This window comes from Sus scrofa, chromosome 10 (assembly GCF_054392235.1).
Source record: "Sus scrofa isolate SSC_HxYL_T2T_F1_AM1 chromosome 10, Sscrofa_HxYL_maternal_Yorkshire_Landrace_v2.0, whole genome shotgun sequence".
Classification (NCBI taxonomy): Eukaryota; Metazoa; Chordata; class Mammalia; order Artiodactyla; family Suidae; genus Sus; species Sus scrofa.
The window spans coordinates 70862900-70884850 of record NC_139392.1 but is presented as its reverse complement, the minus strand read 5'-3'; the positions used below and the strand labels follow the sequence as shown (position 1 = coordinate 70884850).

The 21951-nt window shown below is 40.7% G+C and overlaps 1 protein-coding gene across 3 annotated transcripts in view; it reads right to left on the bottom strand.

Moving 5' to 3' along the window:
- MRC1 (mannose receptor C-type 1) overlaps positions 1-21951 on the bottom strand; it is a 119319-nt gene that overhangs the window by 36979 nt on the left and 60389 nt on the right. For all 3 annotated transcript variants that reach the window (XR_014817178.1, XR_014817177.1, NM_001255969.1), the window contains 8 exon segments: positions 16865-16980; positions 13365-13513; positions 9998-10197; positions 7816-7943; positions 7241-7328; positions 5049-5193; positions 2349-2390; positions 431-594 (listed from right to left, as the gene is read on the bottom strand). Coding sequence is in view for 1 of the 3 variants with exons in the window: in NM_001255969.1 (NP_001242898.1) it covers positions 431-594; positions 2349-2390; positions 5049-5193; positions 7241-7328; positions 7816-7943; positions 9998-10197; positions 13365-13513; positions 16865-16980 (1032 nt within the window). In the remaining 2 variants the exon portion in view is untranslated.

Sequence of the window (21951 nt, the reverse complement as noted above, 5' to 3'; positions counted from 1 at the left end):
AATAATCAAGCTGTACTATCTATTACCTAAGAATCTGGTCCAACTAAGACAGATTTTTTTAATTAATAATCAATTTGTATTTTGCATGAAGAGTCCAGGATGGTCATATACCAACTAGATAAGCATTATAATCTTTGAAAATCAAACTAGTGAACTCAAAGCCATCATGTCTGGGTTCTCACAAGGCCCAGTCCAAACACTGTTTCTGGGCTCTGTGATCCTGCCCTGAATACTCCAGAAATCAGGTCATGGATTTCTGTGACAGTCAACACCCATCTCCCCTCCCCCCCACACTCACATCTTTACCCCTGACCTTAGAAGGTTCAAATTCAGGACATAATTTGAAACTATACCAGGGGGTTGCAATCATACACATTATCTTTGCTTATCGCCCACCACTGTTCCATTCTTAAGTTAATCATATTCTTACATATTTCCATAGAAACTTCTTTTCACTTTCACTTTGGATAGAAACAAGATCACCAAAATTCTTCTTGCAAAATTCTCGTGCCTTGTCCATGGTTTCCTTCTCTTTGCTAAAATAATACTGATAGTCTTTGTAAATAACCCACCCATCTTCAGTAACCGGTGGATCTGAAAAATGAATGCAAAAAAAAAAAAAAAAAGGTGATGAATTTCAGACAGATTCAAGAATCTTGTATGTCCACTACATGCAAGTCAAAGGGCAGAGTAGCCCCATGAGAATTATATGCAACACTGAGAGCCCAGACTGAACAGGATGTTACATCAATTCAGACTGGATTACCTAAATCCAATATCTACTTTCCATCAACTCCGTCAAAAGTAGTTAGTTAAAAAAAAAAAAAAGAAAGAAAAAGAGTTCTCAGTGGTTCAAATCCGGAGTTGCTGTGGCTGTGGTATAGGCCAGCAGCTGAAGCTCCAATTTGACCCCTAGCCTGGGAACTTTCACATGCTGCAGGTGCAGCCCTAAAAAAATCGAACAAACAAAACAAAAACGAGCTACTTTTCCTCTCAACAAAGTTTCATGTGTCATTATTGGGTGAAAGCATTCCCAGTGTTACATTCATCAATAGGATCACGGAGCTAGAATGCTTGAGTGATACATACACACCCATGATATTCTAGGTTCAAGGAGAGAGCAGCTGTCATCTCAATGCAACAAAGAACTTAGAACAGATGGTCTTGGGTGCTTCAATGTATAATTGGAGAACCAAGGAATTTGGGTATCAGGAGGGCTCCTAAGGCTTCTCCTCCAAACCACAGGATTCTGTGCTTCTGTACTATAGTGGACTCAATCAGAGTCCCAGAGAAACCTAGGGCTCCATCTCCGGAATCAGTATTAGCTTATACAGAAAAAGGTGCTTTGTAGATGTGATTAAGAATCTTCATCCTACTGCACAACACAGGGAAATGTGTGTGATTTGCTCACTTTGTTGTGCAACAGAACTTGATAAAAAAAAAAACATTGTAAATCAACTATACTTTAATAATAATAATTTTTTTAAAAAAGAAAAAAGACAAAAAACAATGAAAAAAAAAGAATCTTCAGATGGAGAGGTTATCCTAGATCAGCTGGGATCTGGGATGTAAATTACAAGCATCCTTCTAGAGGGAGACTTGAGTACAGAAGAGGGAAGGGTGACAAGTGAAGGAAGAGAGGACATTGCTGGTTTTGAAGGTGGGGAAAGGGGCCATGAACCAACAAAAGGGATGCAGCCCTAGAAGCTGGTGATGACAAGGACATAGATTCTTCCTAACAGCCTCTGGAGGGAGCATGGTCCTACTGATTTCAGCCCAGGGAAACAGAGGTGTTATATCTGCCCTCCAGAAGCACAATGGAATCAGGGTGTATAGCTCTCAGCCACCAAGTGTGCCAAACGAAAATAATCCATGAAACTCTTGGATGTGATTCATGAACCCTGTTTGTGCATTTATGAGAAGATCCAAACTTTCATTAGATTCTTAAAGCTATTAAGAACCTCTTCCGGAGTTCCCATTGTGGCGCAGCAGAAATGATCCGACTAGTATCCATGAGGACATGGGTTTGATCCCTGGCCTCGCTCAGTGGGTTAAGGATCCAGCATTGCTGTGAGCTGTGGTGTAGTTTGCAGAGGTGGTTCAGATCTGGCATTGCTGTGGCTGTGCTGTAGGCTAGCAGCTGTAGCTCTGATTCAACCCTTAGCCTGGGAACATACATATGCCACAGGTACGGCCCTAAAAAAGCAAAAAAAAAAAAAAAAAAAAAAAGAACTTCTTTCCACCTTCCTTGAGTAAGGTTTTTGTTTGTTTGTTTTTTGTTTTTTCACTGAGAAAGGAAAGGGGGGGCTATTGATATGGACATCAGGGGGCAAAAAGGAAACACCTACTGTCTTGAGGAGCTGGTGTTGGCTCAGGCTTTGGTGTTTGTCCTGAAAACAAAAGAACATCAGTTATCAGTTGTGCTTGAACTTGTATTTCTACTGAACTTGCTATTACACATCCTTCCAGTTTCACTATTTTCATGGATCAACCTAGCTAAAAACATAAGAGGTTCTCTCTTCCTCTTCCTCCATGACTGGGTTACTTCGCCGTACAACAGAAATTGGCTGTATAGCACTGTAAATCAACTGTACATTAATTTTTTTAAAAACTTAAACAAATTAGGTACAGCAATCCACCAGAAATTTGAAGACGGTTTTTAGGCACAACAAGTAGCATCACATAAAAGAAAGAAGACATGAGTTTTTGGGATCAAAACATCTAGGTTCAAATTTCAGATCTGGGCTTAAATTTCTTACCTTTAATTTTCGCAACTCCAGAAAGGAGTTAATCATATGTGTAAAGAGATGGGGTAAAATATGCGAGTTTTGGGTTATTTAAAAGATGTTCAGTAGATGTTCATTTTACAGTAACACATGTTATAATTAGCTTTTAAATTTTCATTATTTGAAACCATTAAATAGGAGCTATGTATTTATAAAAAAAATATTTTTTCTTTTTTTTTCCCTTTTTAGGGCTGCATTGGCAGCACATGGAGTTTCCCAGGCTAGGGGTCCAATCGGAGCTACAGCTGCTGGCCACCACCACAGCCACAGCAACTTGGGATCCAATCTGCGTCTGCAACCTACACCATGGCTCACTGAAACCCACTGAGTGAAGCCAGGGATCGAACCCGCAACCTCATGGTTCCTAGTCGGATTCGTTTCCGATGCACCACAATGGGAACTCCTAAAATATATTTTCTTCCAAAAAGCCCTTATTCGGAGTTCCCATCATGGCTCAGCAGTAACGAACCTGACCACTATCCACGAGGACATGGGTAGGTTCGATCCCTGGCCTCGTTCAGTGAGTTAAGGATCCAGTGTTGCTGTGAGCTGTGGTATAGGTTGAAGATGCGGCTTGGATCCTGAGTTGGCTTTGGCTGTGGTGTAGGCCTAGGAACTTCCATATCTCATGGGTGTGGCCCTAAAATGACAAAAACGACAGCAACAGCAACAACAAAAAACCCTTTATTCGTACTAAATGTATGTTTTATGAAAAGTTAAATGAAATCTTTTTCTTTCCAAGAAATTAATGATATACCTGGACTTTGTTGGGATCTAATAAAAGTTTCCTAGCTTTTGGTTTAATGTGTATCTATGCTAATAGACCTACTAACAATACAACTAGTCCTTGGTAGATAAGAGGGAACATTAAAGAAAAATTGGCCACTATTTATTCCTCCATTCTGACAACTTGTGTCTTTTCTTTTTCTTTTTTTGGGCCACACCCACAGCATATGGAAGTTCCCAGGCTAGGGGTCAAATCCGTGCTGTAACTGGTCCAGCCACAGCCACACAGGATCCAAGCCAAGGCTGTGACCTATACCTCAAGTCACCGCAATGCTGGATCGTTAACCCACTGAGCAAGGCCAAGGATCAAACCCTCGTCCTCATGGGTACCAGTCGGATTCCTTACTGCTGAGCCAGAATGAGAACTTCCATTCTGGCAGCTGTTTTGGAAGCAGGCATCTAAGTAGAAGGAAAATAAGCAGAGAGACACCAGAAGTGCAACAGAGTATCTTTAGCAATAGAGCTAGAAACAGTGGCCAAGGTTCCCTGACAGCAGAGGGCGATAAAGTTCCCTGACAGCAGAGGGCGATGTAGTTCCGTTTATCTGTTTACAAAGGAGGAAGCTGGTGTCTATTTGGGTTCAGGCGTAAGGGTAGGGGGCGTCTGTTCCATTTATCTTAGCAGAAGAAACTGACTCCTCTGCCCTCCATGCATGATTTGGAAATGTGGAACTTTCTTTCTTTGTCTTTTTGGGGCCACACCCGCAGCATATGGATGTTCCCAGGCTAGGCGTGGAACTGGAGCTGCAGCCACCAGCCTATGCCACAGCCACAGCAATGCAGGATCACAGCCACGATTTCAACCTACACCACAGCTCATGGCAACACCGAATCCTTAGCCCATCGAGCGAGGCCAGGGATCAAATCTGCATCCTCATGGATACTAGTCAGGTTCATGAATCACTGAGCCACAACGGGAACTGCAAAATGTGGAAGTTTCTGAGTCATAAACCCTGAATGCTAAGTATGCATTGACCATTGTTGGCCACTGATAACATAGTGAGTCTCCCAGCAATCAGGGGCCACAAAAGGTACCCCGCTCTTTGGTTGACTGTTTCCTAGAGAAATGAGCATTCAGCACATTCAGACTGAGGAGCACATTCACCTGCTGGATGACTACCAGAGGTCGGAGGGTGAAAATCCCCAACAGAAATCACTGGCTCATGACTCTGCTTAGATGGAGCACACCCACCCACTCGCTGGACTCCAGAACCTGCGCTGGGACATGGCTTGTGGGAACTATTTTGGAGGACGTGACTCTTGTCCAGGATTCCCGGGTGGCCTTTTGATCTTCTGTTCCTTTGGAACATTTATCTCTGCTCAGCAACTTCATCCTTATCCTGTGAAATGATGACCCCCTGCCAGTTCCCTGATTTTGTTATTTTGTTTGTGTGGTTCTGCTAACAAGGGGAAGATCCCGGAATCTCCGGAAGGCAGTTCTCCAATCTGAGATGAAGGAGAGGGCGGGTTATCATACCTTTGCGAATCTGGCAAATCCAGTTGTTAAGATGTTCGCAGTTAATATCATTCCAGGACATACCAGCGTCACTTTTCAACTCGCCACAGTATTCAACATTCTGATAATTATTAGGTTCGCCGTAAGCCCAGTTTTCATAGGAAACCTACGTGAGAAACATCACATTACAATCGTGAGCCATTTCTATCAGGCCAACGTCTAGCCAAACACAAAAGGAAAGTTTACATTTTTTAATCACATGTACTCTTTTTCATAATACGTTTGCTTTGAAAACCAGGTTTATGAACACAGCTGGGAAAGAAATAACTAAATAACCTTCGTTACATGGTAACTTGAATAGAGTATGTTATTAATTATTCCAAAATGTTCTTTACTCTTCCTGGGTTTTTTGGTTTGGTTTGGGGTTTTTTTTTTGTTTGTTTTTGTTTTTTGTTTTTTGTTTTTGTCTTTTTGCCATTTCTTTGGGCCGCTCCTGCGGCATATTGAGGTTCCCAGGCTAGGGGTCGAATCGGAGCTGTAGCCGCCAGCCTACGCCAGAGCCACAGCAACGCGGGGTCTGAGCCACGTCTACAACCTACACCACAGCTCAAGGCAACGCCGGATCCCCAACCCACTGAGCGAGGCCAGGGATCGAACCCGCAACCTCATGGTTCCTAGTTGGATTCGTTAACCACTGAGCCACGACGGGAACTCCTGGTTTGGTTTTTTGGGTTTTGGTTTTGGCTTTTGGCTTTTGGGTTTTAGGGCCACACCTGTGGCATAAGGAAGTTGCCAGGCTAGGGGTCAAATCAAAGCTGTAGCTGCCAGCCTACACCACAGCTGCAGCAACGGTGAATCCAAGCTGTGTCTGTGACCAACGCAGCAGCTCTCAGCAACACTGATCTTTAACCTATTGAGCAATGCCAGGGATTGAACCTGAATCCTTATGGATACTAGTCAGATTTGTTACTGCTGAATCACAATGGGAATTCCTACTCTTCTTATGAAAGAGAATGAATCCAGGGGCCATGAAAGTGGGATTTGTATACAGGAAAAATCTGGGGGAAAAAGTACCACTTCTCATTGCTGGGAGTTTCTAACTGTGTAACTCCTTCCTAAAGGGAACTATTTCACAGTGATGCTGGAAACGTTTTTTTCATTGGAGTGGTAGGATGAAGAAACATAATTAGGGAGTTCCCACTATGGCTCAGCAGGTTAAGAACCCGACATAGTGTCCATGAGGATGCAGGTTTGATCCCTGGCCTCGCTCTGCAGGCTATGATCGGCTTTGATGCAAGCTGTGGCACAGGCCACAGATGTGACTCAGATCCAGCGTTGCTGTGGCTGTGGTGTAGGCCTGCAGCTGCAGCTCCAATTCAACCCCTAGCCCAGGAACTTCCATATGCCACAGGTGCGACCATAAAAAGAAAAAAAAAAAAAAGAAATATAATTGGGTCTTTTTATGAAAGACAAAGACTTAAGAAAAGTGTCAACATAGCTACCAAACTTTATGAAAAGGCACAGCAGGAATAAATGGAGGGCTGAGAGTAGGTTCCTTATGGAGTTTTCAGAATGAATCATTGCCTGTAAGGCTGTAGAATAAGCATTATGATCTATTTTCTAGAGATTGAAATATAAAATCCAAGTTGTCAATGGAGCCATCAAACAATCCACCCTACCCCCATGCCTTGAAAATTGGTGATGGGCTGTAAGAGAACAGAAAACTGAAACGACACCAAATCACTTGCTACAGTGACTGCAGGGCTCAATGTTGCCAGCAGGTGCCACAACCTCTCACTTTTCTATTCTTGATAATGAGAAGTCCGACCAAGCCTAAAGGTTTTTAATACAATATCAGAAGTTGTCTCCACACCTCCTGACCTAGAAGAGGTCAGAGAACACCCAATTTTTAACAAGTTTAGCAGCTTGCATACCAATTGGGCCTGATAGAATGAAGACATTATTTTAGATAAACTAGAGGAATGAGTTTCCTAATTTTTTCATCTAGTCCACCCTGGATACATCTTGAGTGAATAGAACTATATGGGAGCAGGGACACGACAATGATCCCCAAAGAGCATTTATTTTTGCACAGCATGTCTCTAGCTATCATAATACCCTATCTTACCAAAAACATGGATTAAGCCAAAGGATAACATCAAATGAAATACACGATAAAGTAAAAATATGATCTATATAATCAAATTACTCACAGGAGATCCATCACTCCAAGTAAAGCCTTCAGAAGGACTTGAATAGGTCAATCCCAACCAAAACAGTTCATGGTAGCTTCCACTAGCCCTGTGACATACAAGATATAAATAAAGATAGCTTATGAACTACATGAACCAAATGTGGTTACCAATGCGTCCTAATCAAATATGAAAATGACTTCAAATAACATAAGTTAGTTATTACACAGGTAAAGGGACTCAAGGACTAAATATAAACATGATACAACAGTTACGCATTTTGGTACAACCCCAAAATACCCTGAAAACAACTGAGAATGATTTGAGAATAACTGTAAAGCAGTGAAAGATGCTCCTTCATTTATTCATTAACGATATATATTGAGTGGCTTATACTTTTGTAGGGCAATTCATCTCAGGATTTAAATCTAGAAAGTTAAATCATTTAGAAGTGAAACTACATCAAAAAGTGCCCATGGATTTGGGATATGGTATATGTACTTAAGGGACCAACAATTTTGGAAATACGAGAATTTTCTCAACATCATTAGCCCAATAGGTCAAAGAAAAGAATATTATATAGAAAAGATACTTGCGTTACTAGCCGCCATATTGCTTGCTGTTCCTCTTTATTATTGATGCTAGCGAGATCTCCACCCAAAGCTCTACAAAAATCTCGAGACTCAAACCACGTTTTCTTCTCATGTTTTCCTTTTGCAAACAGCTAAGAGTGATAGAGATTTGGAATTTACTGTACACTTTATAGCTTATCCAACCAAGAGAAATAATTACGTACTTCTGATGAGGTTTCATTTATAGAAAAGCAAGACGTTACAATGGCCCCAAACAATACAGTTCTCTCAGCTGAAAATCAATTTGTGAGTGAATATTTGGGTAACAAAATCTGGGGGATGATTTTGTTGAGGAAACCTTAGAAAAGAAAGTTATTTTCTAGCACAGGAGAAGTTAGACTGAAAGCTTAGACGCTTTAAGCATATGGACTGGGCATATAGCTCCTTGCCGAAGACAATTTTAATGCAGTTAAGTGCAAAAAGTGACACTGAGATAAAAAGAATGAAAGAAGCTTGGACATAGAGAAAATAAACATGAAGAGAGAAAATTTTAAGGAGAAGAACCTCCCTAAGATTGTGCTACAGTTTTTCATCCTGTTTCATTTAAACAATGAGTAACCTGGCAGTTTTCCAACACTGGGTAGATGGTGTTCTTTAGTATCTTATCTTTTTTTGGATAATTGAACAACAGTTGGAGCACATGCTATGACAGACACTTACTGAGCAGAGAATCTAAAAAGATAGGAGAAGCAACCAAAATGTCGAATGGTGAAGATGAATGGATAAAGAAGATGTGGTACATAGATAATGGAATATTGCTCAGCCATAAAAAGGAGGAAATGATTCCATTCTCAGCAACATGGATGGACCTAGAGATGATCATACTAAGTGAAGGAAGTCAGACAAAGACAATACTATGCATCACTTCTATGTGGACTCTAATTAAAAATAATATAAAAGAACTTGTTTTGAAATCAAACTTATGGTTACCAAAAGGGGAAACAGGGGGGTTGGAGAAGGATAAATGAGGAGTTTGGGATTAATATACACATACTACTATACATAAAATACATAACCAACAAGGACCTACTATATAGCACAAGGAATGCAATATCCTGTAATAACTCATATGGGAAAAGAATCTGAAAAAGAGTGGATATATGTCTACGTATAACTGAATCGCTTTGCTGTACACCTGAAACATTATAAAGCAACTACAGTCCAATTTTTTAAAAAGATGGATGTCAGATTGCCATTTATAGGACACCGAATGGCCCTGTGCCCCTACCTAGCAATCCTTCAGCTCCCACCATGCATAATAATCAGGGGCTAAATCAGAACAAGGAAGTTCTCTCTCCAGGATTCCCACGGGGTGAGATTACGGATTCTTTCATCAATTCACTTAGCTCGAAGCTTGGGCTCCAAGAACAAAGTCAAAAAGGGAGACCATAGGATCACATCACTCATTTTCATTAAGATCAAAAAGGCATGTGGGAGTTCCCAGGAGGTCTAGCAGTTAGGATTTGGCGCTGGCACCTGCTACAACCTTGGTTTTCATCCCTGGTCTGGGAACTGAGACCCCACATCAAGCTGTAGCACGATAAAAGCAAGTGTGAGCTCAGACTAGAGTGAGAAGCATGGGAGAGAGAAAAGATGCCAAGAGGAGGAGGTGATGAAGGCAAAGCAGGCAAAGAAAGGCAGCTTTGAGTTGCATTTGTTGGTCTAAATGCAACTGATCTTCAGCAGCCACCCAAGGAGAGCTCTTTAAAGAAAACAGACCCCCCACACTCCCTTCCCGATCAATAAAATCAGAATTTCCACAGGTGGAGCCTGGGCACTGGTTTTGTTTTGTTTTTAATTTTATTCGAGTAGAGTTGACTGACAATGTATTAGTTTCAGGTGTGTAGCAAAGGGAATCCGTCATACATATACATATATCCATTCTTTTTACCCATATAGGTTATTACAAACTATCGAGTAGATTTCCCTGTGCTATACAGTAGGTCCTTGTTAATTATCTATTTTGTACAGTAGTGCATGTATGTTATTCCCACCTGCCCAATTCCTCCCTCCCTGCAACAGTTCACCAATGGTAACCATAAGATTGGTTTTGAAATCTGTGAGTTTGTGTCTGTCTTTTGTTAGGGTGATTCTTTAGGCCGAAGCGTATTCCAAAGTCTTTAAGAGCTTAGCAGTGGCTGCTTACCTTGAAACACAAGCTTGTTTTAGTGGAAGTGCCCCAGTCCTCTGGGCATTTGGGTTCAGGGGTTGTTGTGGGCTCCGGTGGGCGAGTTACTCCTTCCGCCCAGTGTTTGCACACAAATTTGTTCTTTTCTTCACATCTCAAAACATCCCACAAGCCCCCTGCAACCCCAGTCCTCATGGCAACACACCCTGCTTTCCGTCCTGCAGGTGACAAAGTAGAATTCACTCAACAGGTGACACAGCGAAAGCTGGCCATGCTCACAGAAGAGAGTTCAAATCTGAATGTCACGTTGTGTGACGAAATCTACACATGATGAGATAACACAGAGATCCTGCAGCCTTTAGCAAGTGATATGTGCTATTTTTCTTTTTCTTTTTTGGCCACCCCACAGCATATGGAGTTCCCAGGCAAGGGATCAGATCTGAGCCATAGTTGTGACCCATGCCGCAGCTAAGGCAATGCTGGATGCTTTAACCCACTGGGCCGGGCTGGGGATCGAACTTGCATCCTGGCGCTGCACGGATGCTGCTAATCGCAGTGCACCACAGCAGGAACTCTGACTTGTGCTATTTTTGAAACATTATTTACCTTTCATTTCTGTCGCCTGTGTCCCCAACTGAATTATCATCTCGAATGTCAGGGATTTGGTAACATTTAGCCTTTCTAACATCTGGCCAGTTGCCCCCTCCCATAGACATTTAATGATACAACATCTTTAGCATGATAAAATTTACCATAATGACAAATACAATGGTTTTCTGATGTTTCTTTCCTTTTAAAACAAAAAAATAAGATTCGTTTCTTCCCTTCCCCCAGGGTCCATGTAGATATTCCAGAATAGAAATTTTTTAGACTTCAAAATGAGACCCGCCTGAGCTTAAGATTTTACATCAGTTATGCAACTAATCCAAGTTCACTTCCTCATCAGAAAGATGCAGTAACATGCAAGTATCACTACCTCCCTGACAGAGTTGTGGTGCATGCCAGCTTTAATGGATAAAAAGAGTACATAAGATAAAACAGAGACTCTATCAAGCTTCACAGTTTATAATTTTCCAATCATGCATGATGATGTCATGATTATGTCAAAATCATAATTAACTAAGAGCTTTGAAAACATTAGGATTCCTGCTGCTAAAATGAGCTAATATATTATTGTTCTTTTAAAAGACAGTGAGTGTTTACAAGTAACTCTCAGAGTTCCCATCGTGGCTCAGTGGTTAATGAACCCAACGAGCATTCATGAGGATGCAGATTCAGTCCCTGGCCTTGCTCAGTGGGTTGAGGATCTGGTATTGCCATGAGTTGTGGTGTAGGTCGCAGACGTAGCTTGGATCCCGAGTTGCTATGGCTGTGGTGTTGGCCAGCAGCTACAGCTCTGATTGTACCCCTAGCTTGGGAACCTCCATATGCTGTGGATCCAGCCCTAAAAAGACAAAAAGACACACACACACACACACACACACACACACACACACACAAAAGAAAAAAAGAAAAAAAAAAAGAAGAAGAAAAAGTAACTCTCAAAGTTCTGGGGAGGTACCTCTTTCCCAAAAATGTTTTCTCTATTTTCTCTAAGGTCACTAATTCCCTATGGCTCTGCTTTGATGCATTTTTATTCCCTAAGGACATTCCAAGATTAATCTCTCAGAATCCTACTGCTAAATGATCAATACCAGCAATGTTAAGGAGTTTTGGCTGGAGAGTAAGAATCACCACTGTTACCAATATTAAAAAGAAGAAAGTGTGTCCTCAGCTCTTAATATGCTTCCCTTTTCTTTAAAAATAAACTGAGGAGCTCCCAATGTGGCTCAGCAGGTTACAAACCCAACTAGTATCCATAGGATGTGGGTTCAATCCCTGGCCTCACTCAGTGGGTTACAGATCTGGCAGTGCCACGAGCTGTGGTGTAGGCCACAGAGGTGTCTCAGATCTGGTGTTGCTGTGGCTGGGGTGTAGGCCAGCAGCTGCAGCTCGGATTCAACCCCTAGCCTGGGAACTTCCATATGCTGCAGGTGCAGCCCTGAAAAAGAAAAAAAGAAAAAAAAAAAACCCTGAAATCCTACTATTTTTCAGGGTTATGATTTTTCAATAAACAAAAATCACACTATCCAAACTACTGATCTATTTTCCTTATTGACAGCTGAGAATACAAATTCAAGGAACTTCTGAAGATTAGGACTTATTAGGCCAAGGGGTAAGTTCATGAACTTAGCTATATTACTCCTGCTTTACCTTAGCTTTTTATCCAGGCACAATGAAAAACATGCTATAAAAGATGTATTTCCCAAGTAGGCTCATGCTGAAGTATGTCACAGGCTGTGACACCAGTGCATCAAGAAAGCAAAGACTCAGAGTCTATTTCAGAAACTGTGCATTAAAGAAGGCAAATCAAAATATAGAGGGAGGATGATGTTACTGCAAACAGCACAGATTTGGGAATTTCAAAGATGAGTCTAAATCCATGCTCGGAAGATTTCTAGTCACAAAAGTTTTCCAAGTCCTAGTTTACACTTTGTCTTTACCATGAGGGTACTAAGCTTATCTTGTTGGTTTCTTATACAGAGAAAAGACAATCCAGGGCATAAAAAGGACTAACCAGGGTGGCCCGTTCAAGATGTAGAAATAAGGAGTGTCCCCTAAGCGCTACTCTTGCTGCACCATTGAAGCCCAGTCCTATTTCTATTCATAGATGCACTGAAAAGTTTTATATCCCTTGAGGACAGTTTTAAGTTTTCAGAAATAAGTGAACTATGTGGGATCTTTGGGACTATGTGGGATTTCATTTATATCTCATAAAGATTTCAATCGGAGCTGTATCAGATTACCCAGCAGTTTTCTCTTCCTTTTGTCCTTAGATAATTCCCAACAAATGAGAACATTTTTAAAAGAAGAAGAAAAAACAAAAAGATAATGAAATATACAATAATAAAATTTGGGGAGTTCCCGTCGTGGCTCAGCGGTAACGAATCTGACTAATACCCATGAGGATGCGGGTCTGATCCCTGGCCTCACTCAGTGGGTTGGGGATCTGATGTTGCCATGAGCTGTGGTGTGGGTTGCAGACTTGGCTCAGATCTGGTGGTGCTGTGGCTGTGGTGTAGACCGGCAGCTGAAGTTCCAATTTGACTCCTAGCCTGGAAACTTCCATATGCTGCAGGTGTGGCCCTAAAAAGACAGACACACAGACAGAAAGATAGATGAACAGACATAAAGAAGCAAATAAGTAAGTAAATAAATAAACAGAATTTTAAAAGCACAATTCACTTACATAAGTCTGTTGGGAAAAGTACATGAAGGAATCACAGGCTTGGCCTGATGGACATGTTGCGGGAATGCAAACCCAAGACCAAAGCCCGACACATACCTGGCATATCTGTATTCCAGTGGGTGAACTGAACCCCTTCTGCAATGGTCCATTGAAAGGTTCCTTTGTTCTGTACATCTGAAAGTCCTGTCCAGAAATATCTCTCAGGCCTCAATCCAACCAAACTAGTCAGAAAGGCTTGTTCATATCTAAAATAATAATAATTTATTAATTAAAAAATAAATAAAAAATAAAAATAGTAGTTCCTGTTGTGGCTCCGAAGGTTAAGGACCCAACATTGTCTCTGTGAGGATGTAGGTTTGATCCCTGGCCTCCCTCAATGGGTTAAGGATCCAGTGTTGCTGCAAGCTGCGCTGTAGCTTATAGATACGGCTCAGATCTGGCGTTGCTATGGCTGTGGTGTAGGCTGGCAGCTGCAGCTCTGATTCCACCCCTAGCACAGGAACTTCCATATGCTGCAGGTGCAGCCGTAAAAATAAATACATAAATAAAGAAATACAAAATTAAATTTTAGAAAAATGTGCATTTCTCTAACTTAAAAACTGTTATTGTAGTATGGCTGACTTACAATGTGTTGGTTTCAGGTGTGCAGCAAAGTGAATTAGTTAAACATATATGTATATTCATTCTTTTTTCCCATGTAGGGTACTACAGACTATCTCAATTGTATGCCTGGCTATGATTTAGTTGGCAATTCGAACCTATTATGTTTTATTTTTATGTCATTTAAATTATGCCCATCCTGACTAAGGAAAAGATGACCTTATGAAGCAAAAATATCATGCAGCTGATTGAATAAAATCATTCAAATGCAACCAAACCATTTCTCTCTATTGCTCACCAGCCCTTCTGCACCTCTCAAAATATGAGAACTCTGAAAACGCAAAGGAGAAACTATAGCCTTTTAAAATGACATCGTTTAAAAATCAGTCCACTTTTCAAATATCCACATGCTCTACACAATTCTTGGTTAAGTAGGTTGAGAAGCTGCAACATTATCAAGCATAACACAATCACAAAATCCTTGTGGTTTTCCCCCCTCAATTTGCATCTCATATCTCTCTCAGCTCTGCAAGAGAAGAGAAAATCATCAAGAGAGAAGCTGAAATTCAATCTCTAGAAAGAACTGGGAGTAGAATCACAAATTCCAACATTTCCTCTCCCTCTGCATCTTGTCCTTCAATTTGGTGCAATCTGGTAATAATACAATGTGGTTAGTGAAGCAAAGTTGGTCTTAAGTGACAAACAGACAATGACGCAGCAATATAACGCACAATTCTCTCATTGGAGCAAAAGAAAAGGGGTGTCCACAGTTTCCAGGTAAGAAGGGAGGTGCAGATGACTCAAGAGGGGGAAATGGAGAGAAAGCCGCAATACCAGAACATTTGTTTGACCCCAGTCTAAACGATTTCATTCCCTAAATGAAACAAACCAAAAAGAAAAAAATAAAATAAAATAAAAAAATAAAGAAGAGAGAAAAGGAACCAGCTCAATTGTTCTTAAACTTCAAAAAACTAAACTGAACCACAGAGTGGGTGAGTTCCTGAACAAAAGGATCACAGAAAACACATAAAGAAAAGGAAGCCCAGGAAGTTCCCTGGTGGATCAGTGGGTAAAAGATCCAGCACTGCCACAGCTGTGGAGCAGGTCTCAACTGTGGCATGGGTTTGAACCCTGGCCCAGGAACTTCTGCATGCTGCCACTGTGACCAAAACAAAACAAAACAGAACAACAACAAAAAAACCGCAGCAAACCTGAAATAGAAAACATAGGCACATCTCTTGTAGCAAACTCAAAGATCAACAGTACAGATCAGTGAGCTCCCGACGTGGATCAGTGGTTAACGAATCTGACTAGTATCCATGAGGGTTCAATCCCTGGTGGGTTAAGGATCCAGTGTTGCTGTGAGCTGTGGTGTAAGTCGCAGACACGGCTCAGATCCCTCGTTGCTGTGGCTGTGGTATAGGCCAGCAGCTACAGCTCTGATCCAACCCCTAGCCTGGGAACTTCCATATTCCTTGGGTGCAGCCCTAAAAAGACAAAAGGCAAAAACAAAAAACAAAAAACAAAAAAAAACAAACAAAACAAAACAAAACAACCAGTGCAGATCAAAAGATGCTCCCAGGATACTTATGTGCAGCTGACTTCCTGTCACAATATAAAAATTATCTATGTTCTGATCTTCAGATGGTAGCATTGTATCAGAATGTTACAATGTATTAGACATCCAATTATCCATGAAAAAAGAATGTGGACATAAAGTTCGCTTATAAAGACTATTCAAATTCTATGACATTTTTCACTTTATCAAAGAATTTTTATTATCAATAGCATCATCTACATTTTATTGGGTCTGCCTTGAATGGCAAATAAATATAACTTACTGTAGTAAAGCTCAATAATTTTTACCTGTTTACTCCAAATCAAACAGATATTTAAAAAAATCTATTTTAAGTGTCTTCTGTGCCTGATCTAGTACTTTGTAAAAAGTAGAAGAAAGTAAATACAGAGTTCCCTGGTGGCCTCGTGGTTAAGGATCTGGTATTGTCACTACTACGGCTTAGATCACTGCTGTGGTACAGGTTGTCCCTGGCCTTGGAACTTCTGTAAGGCACAGATGTGGCCAGAAATAAAAAATAAAATCTTAAAAGTAAATACTAAAATCTCAAAGAAGAATGGGATTCTAGTGGATAAAATTTACATAAAATCCTCTCTGTCCACATCATTTTCTGGCCCTATTAGTCTAGTAAACCAAGCAAAGAAAGAAGACTGAAAAGATTTAATAAAATATTCAATAAATCCCTCCACCTTTTTTTTGTTGCTGGAGGTGGTAGTAAAGATAGAAAGTGAGATTTTTTTTTTTTTGCTTTTTTTTTTTTTAAGGGCCGCATGTGCAGCATGTGGAAGTTCCCAGGCTAGGGGTCAAATTGGAGCTGCAGCTGTCGGCCTGCTGGGATCCAAGCCACATCTGGGACCTACACAGCAACTCATGGCAACACTGGATACTGAACCCACTGAGCGAGGCCAGGGATCGAACCCAAATCCTCGTGGACACTGGTCGGGTTCATTGCCTCTGTGCTACAAGAGGAACTCCCAGAAAGTGAGATGACAAATTTTACTTACCTTTTCTGCTTTAAAAAATTTGAGGTCTACTACATTTTTTAAAAAGCTAAACCTATAAACAACATTTACCAGTGTATTAGCAAATGGTTCTAAAAATTATTTTATGGTACTAAAAGCAGCAAAATACTTTATAGTGTCTGCAATGAAGAATCCAAACAAAAATATTCCTTTTTTTCTCTTTTTTTGTTTTTGTTTTCGTCTTGTTTGTTTTTCGTTTTTGCTTTTGGCTGAGCCCAGAGGACATAAACGTTCCTGGACCAGGGATCAAACCTGCACCACAGCAGTGACAACGCCAGATACTCAAGCAGCTTCAAGACTGAATGTCACTTCCTCAGAAATGGAGAGCACACCGATTGCCTTTTCTGGAAATGTTTCATTATCGGACGTATTTTAAGAAAATTAAAACCGATGCGTACCTGTCTTCAACAGTTGTGAGGTAAGCCTTCTCATTTTCACAGGTTTGGTTTGCTTCTGCAAATGTCGAAAGTGTGTGTCCAATCAAATAGCAGTAGAAACCATGTCTTTTCCAGCCCTGTTAATGTTACCAAGCAGATTATCATGCATCTTTATGACAGCACATTAATCATTCCTCTACATGACACACAAGTCCATAAACAATAGACGTATATAAAGAACACAAATATGAATAATTTGGCATGTGACGAACATATTTATGTGAATAGAGTAAACAGAAGTGCATTGTTCCTCAGGTGACAAATTATGACACCAAGTGGAGGTGGGGAAGTTCCCTCAATGTCTTTTTTTTTTAATTTTACTGAAGGAGAGTTGATTTATAATGTTGTGTTCATTTCTGCTGTATAGCAAAGTGACTCAATTATATATTTAAACTTTTTTTTTTTTTTTTTGCTTTTTTGCCTTTTAGGGCCATGTCTGTGGCATATGGAGGTTCCCTGGCCAGGGGTCAAATCAGAGCTGCAGCTGCCAGCATACACCAGAGCCACAGCAACGCAGGGCCCGAGCCACATCTGTGACCTACACCACAGCTCACGGCAACGCTGGATCCTCAACCCACTGAGCAAGGCCAGGGATTGAACCTGCAACCGCATGGTTCCTAATTGGATTCATTTCTGCTGTGCCACAACGGGAACTCCTAAACCCATATTTTTTTTAGGTTCTTTTCCATTATAGTTTATCACAGGATATTGAATACAGTTCCTTGTGCAACACTGTAGGGCCCTGTTGTTTATATCCAAACTATAGTCTCTCAACTTCTGAGGCAACTTTCAACAAAAACGATTTAGGAAATGTTTACTGAAGAGACATTTGCACAAAATGGTTATGATCACAGTTTTAGAAGAGGTAACCAGAGGAAATAATTTTCAGAATAATAGGGCTCATTACACATACTGAGACTAGTCATAGATGGTGAGTATAAATAAAGCTGGATCATCTGGTCTCAGGACAGTACTTACCAAGCTTCTGGTAACATGATTTGGTGTGGTTCCTCCTCTACACTTCAAATTCACAGAAATGCTAAATAAAAGCCTACTGGAGTTTTGTTGTGGCTCAACAGTTAAGAACCCAACTGGTATCCATGAGGATGCAGGTTAGATCCCTGGCCTCATTCAGAGGGTTAAGGATCCTGCATTGCCATGAGCTGTGGTGTCGGTCGCAGACTCGGTTCCAATCCCATGTGTCTGTGGCTATGGTGTAGGCCAGCAGCTACAGCTCTGATTTGACCCCTAGCCTGGGAACTTCCATATTGCACAGGTGTAGCCTTAAAAAGAAAAAAAAAGAAAACAGAAAATACATACTAAAGTTTGAGAGAGAAAGAAGGGGAAAGCTCCCGATTTTGAAAGTAAATAGTAGAAAAAACTGGAATGGAAAATGCTCAAGCTGAGATGGTGGTTGCCCAGCCATGCATCAGACTCAGATGAAGGTCGTGGAGTCCAGGGACTGGAGAATGAATGTCCACACCCATCAGATATCTGCCATCAGCCCCCCAGAGGCAGAGAGACAGAACTGAAATCCTCACATCAAGATGATACCCACTGGAGTGCCCCTCGTGGCACAGCAGAAACGAATCTGACTAGGAACCATGAGGTTGTGGGTTCCATCCCTGGCCTCGCTCAGTGGGTTAATGATCCGGTGTTGCCGTGAGCTGTGGTGCAGGTCACAGACACGGCTCGGATCTGGCGTTGCTATGGCTGTGCCATAGGTTGGCAGCTGTAGCTCCGATTCAACCCCTAGCCAGGGAACCTCCATATGCTGCAGATGTGGCCCCCCCCCCAAAAAAAAGATGATACCCACTAAAGGTAGCTCCTCTGTGAAATGAGAGCAAGAAAGTTCCACCCAAAGAACCAGGAAAGGACAGATATTCTTGTCACCTGCCCGGGATTCTGGGCACAGAAAGAAAAAAATTCTTCTGTGTGAAAATAAAGACTAAGAGTGTGCCATAGATGGGTGTGGGTCCCAACTTTGGGTTACCTACACTGTGTGAGAATCTACAGCCCCCCCCGCCCCCCCAAAAATAAAACATGGTCTACAAGGAACTCCCTTGTGGCACAGTGGGTTAAGAATCTGACTGCAGCAGCTCAGCTCACTGTGGAGGCATGGGTTCAATCCCCAGAGGATCAGGCATTACCACAGGTGCAGTGTAGGTTGCAGCTGTGGCTCAGATTTAATCCCTGGCCCAGGAATTTCTATATGGCATGGGTGCAGCCATTAAAAAAGCATAAAACAGTAAACGATTAAAAAAAATGGTCTACAAAAGGACAATTTTGCAGGCACTTTGAGAAATAAAATGCAAAACCACACAACAGAAATATTTCCACAATCCAGGTCTTGAAAGACAATGGCATTTGAGGGTTAGAATAGGGATGGGGATGAATTCACAATCAAAAATTACAAGCCAGGTGAGAAAAATGTTTTAAGGGAGAGTCAATAGTTTCACATAATAAAGCAATCTGGAAAAAAAAATAAAAATAAGCATGTTGACTTGATTTAAGAGACAAAAGAACAGAATCAATAATGAAAGATCAAAATTCTGTGAACAAAGAACAAGAGGATTCAGGTGTTCCCACCGTGGATCAGAGGTAACAAATCTGACTAATATCCATGAGGATGCAGGTTCAATCCCTGGCTTTGCTCAGTGGGTTAAAGATCCGGTGCTGCCATGATCTGCGGTGTAGGTCGCAGATGCGGCCTGGATGCCACGTTGCTATGGCTGTGGCGGAAGCCAGCACTGTGGCTCTAATGCGACTCCTAGCCTGGGAACCTCCATATGCTGCAAGTATAGCCCAAAGAAAGACCACAAAATAAATACATAAATAATGGAAAGACACAAATCCTTAAAATGAAGAAACCCACAGGGACCAATGAAACAAATCCAAGTCTCCCACAGACATGGAGAACAGACTTGTGGTTGCCAAGGGGGAGGGAAAAGAGTGTGAGGGATGGGGGTTTGGGGTTAGTAGATGCAAATGATTCCATTTAGAAGGGATAAGCCCTGAGGTCCTGCTGTACAGCACAAGGAATTACATCCAGTCTCTTAGGAAAACAAAATAAAGCCAAAATAGAAGATAAGAAAGGGAATGTATACATATGTATGACTGGGTCACTCTGCTGTACAACAGAAATTGGTGCAACACTGTAAATCAACTATACTTTAATAAAAAAATTCAAATCTCAACACACTATACCATAGATAAAGAGAAGATCTTAAAATCAGAGAGAAAACATAGAGTACCCACTTGGAAAAAAAAAAAAAGAATTAGTCTAATAGGAATTCCAGAGGCAAAAACCAAGTCCAGGAGGAAATGCAATCATATTCAACCTGCTGTCAGAAAAGAGCTATTAATCTAGAATGCTAAAACAACCTACCTAAGTTACTATGCAGGGTAAAGGTGAGCTCATGACACTTCCAGATAAAGACTTGGAGTTTTCCACTCCCCAATCCCAGTGAAAGAACTTCTCAAAGGGTTACTTTGGCAAGAAAGTAAAGTCGAGAAGAATCAATGGGCTAAGTGTCTATGCCGAGAGAAGAAGTGGACAAATGTCAGTAAATCAGGTCTAACTTTGTGCTGGGGGTGGAAAGTTAAAAAACGGAAGAGTCATAAGATCTGTAGTTTAGTTAACAGTATTGTATCCATGCCAGCTCCCTGTTATGACCATGTACTCTGGTGAGATAAGATGCTATCAGTGGCGGAAGCAGAGTAGATGATACAGGGGAATTCTCAGTATTCTTTTTTCAACTTCTTGTCACACTAACATCTCTCAAAATTTTTAAAGTTTAAATGTTTAAGTGGAACAGCAACACCCATTTTGCTCAGGAGGCAGAGAGAGAGATTAGGTAACTTCAAGTCAGGAGAGCATGTTAAAAACATAAGGTTAACCATTTTCAAAAATAGGAGTAAGAATGTATCATTTCCAGACCTGGAGAGGAGGAAAATGGGATAAAGATATTCAGTAGAACCAAGGTAATGCATACAAAGAGAAAAAAGAAAGAAAACAGAACGGTCAACAAAATAAAGCCCATAATAATATGGTAGAAACAAATCCAAGTTAATTGGTATGCGAAACAAATCTAAACTCATGGGTTTACTGGTAAAAAGCCAGAGTTCCTTAATTAGATTAAAAGTGAAAATGCAGATATATATTTACAAAAGCCATTCCTAAATATAACAACACAGAATGATTAAAAGCAATCAGCTGGAAAAAAAAAAAAAAGAGATGCCAGGGAAATACCAAGCAAAAGACAGCTTCTGTTGCAATATTAACATTATTTAAAACTGACCTTATGAAAAAAATATTATTATGAATGAAGAAAAAAATACATAATTAAAGAACTGATACACCAGGAAGATACAATACAGTATAGAAGATAGTATGAAAAAAAAAAAAGACTAGACATATATTTATGACTGGGTCACTTTGTTATACAACAGAAATTGAAGGAACATTGTAAATCAAATATATTTAATTTAAAAACTTGATAGAATTGCAAGCAGAATATTTTGTCAAGCAGAAAAAACATTAGGAGTATAGAATATCTGGATAATATAATTGCTAAGTTTTATCTAGTCAACATATATAGACCCCTAAACCTCCAAATCAAAGATCCTTCTGTTCAAGCACAGATGGAATATTTATAAAAACTGACTATGAACGAGATAACGAAGAAAATCTCAACAGCAACAAAAATTATGTGAGCAAAATATAGTGAAATTAAAATCAGTAGCACCTCCCAGCTAATTAGAAACTAAAACACAAACAACACCCTTATTAATCAAACACACTTCTAAATAATTCATTGGTGAAAAAAAATCTTAACGGGAATAGAAATATTTAGAACTGAATCGTGGGAAAACACTACATAACAAAACTTGGTGGCTGGTCCGTGGTTTCAATTCCACCTTACACTCCTGTAAGCACTTTTTTTTTTTTTTTTTAAGGGCCACACCCGCGGCATATGGAGGTTCCCAGGCTAGGGGTCAAATTGGAGCTGTAGCCACCAGCCTACACCACAACCACAGCCACACCA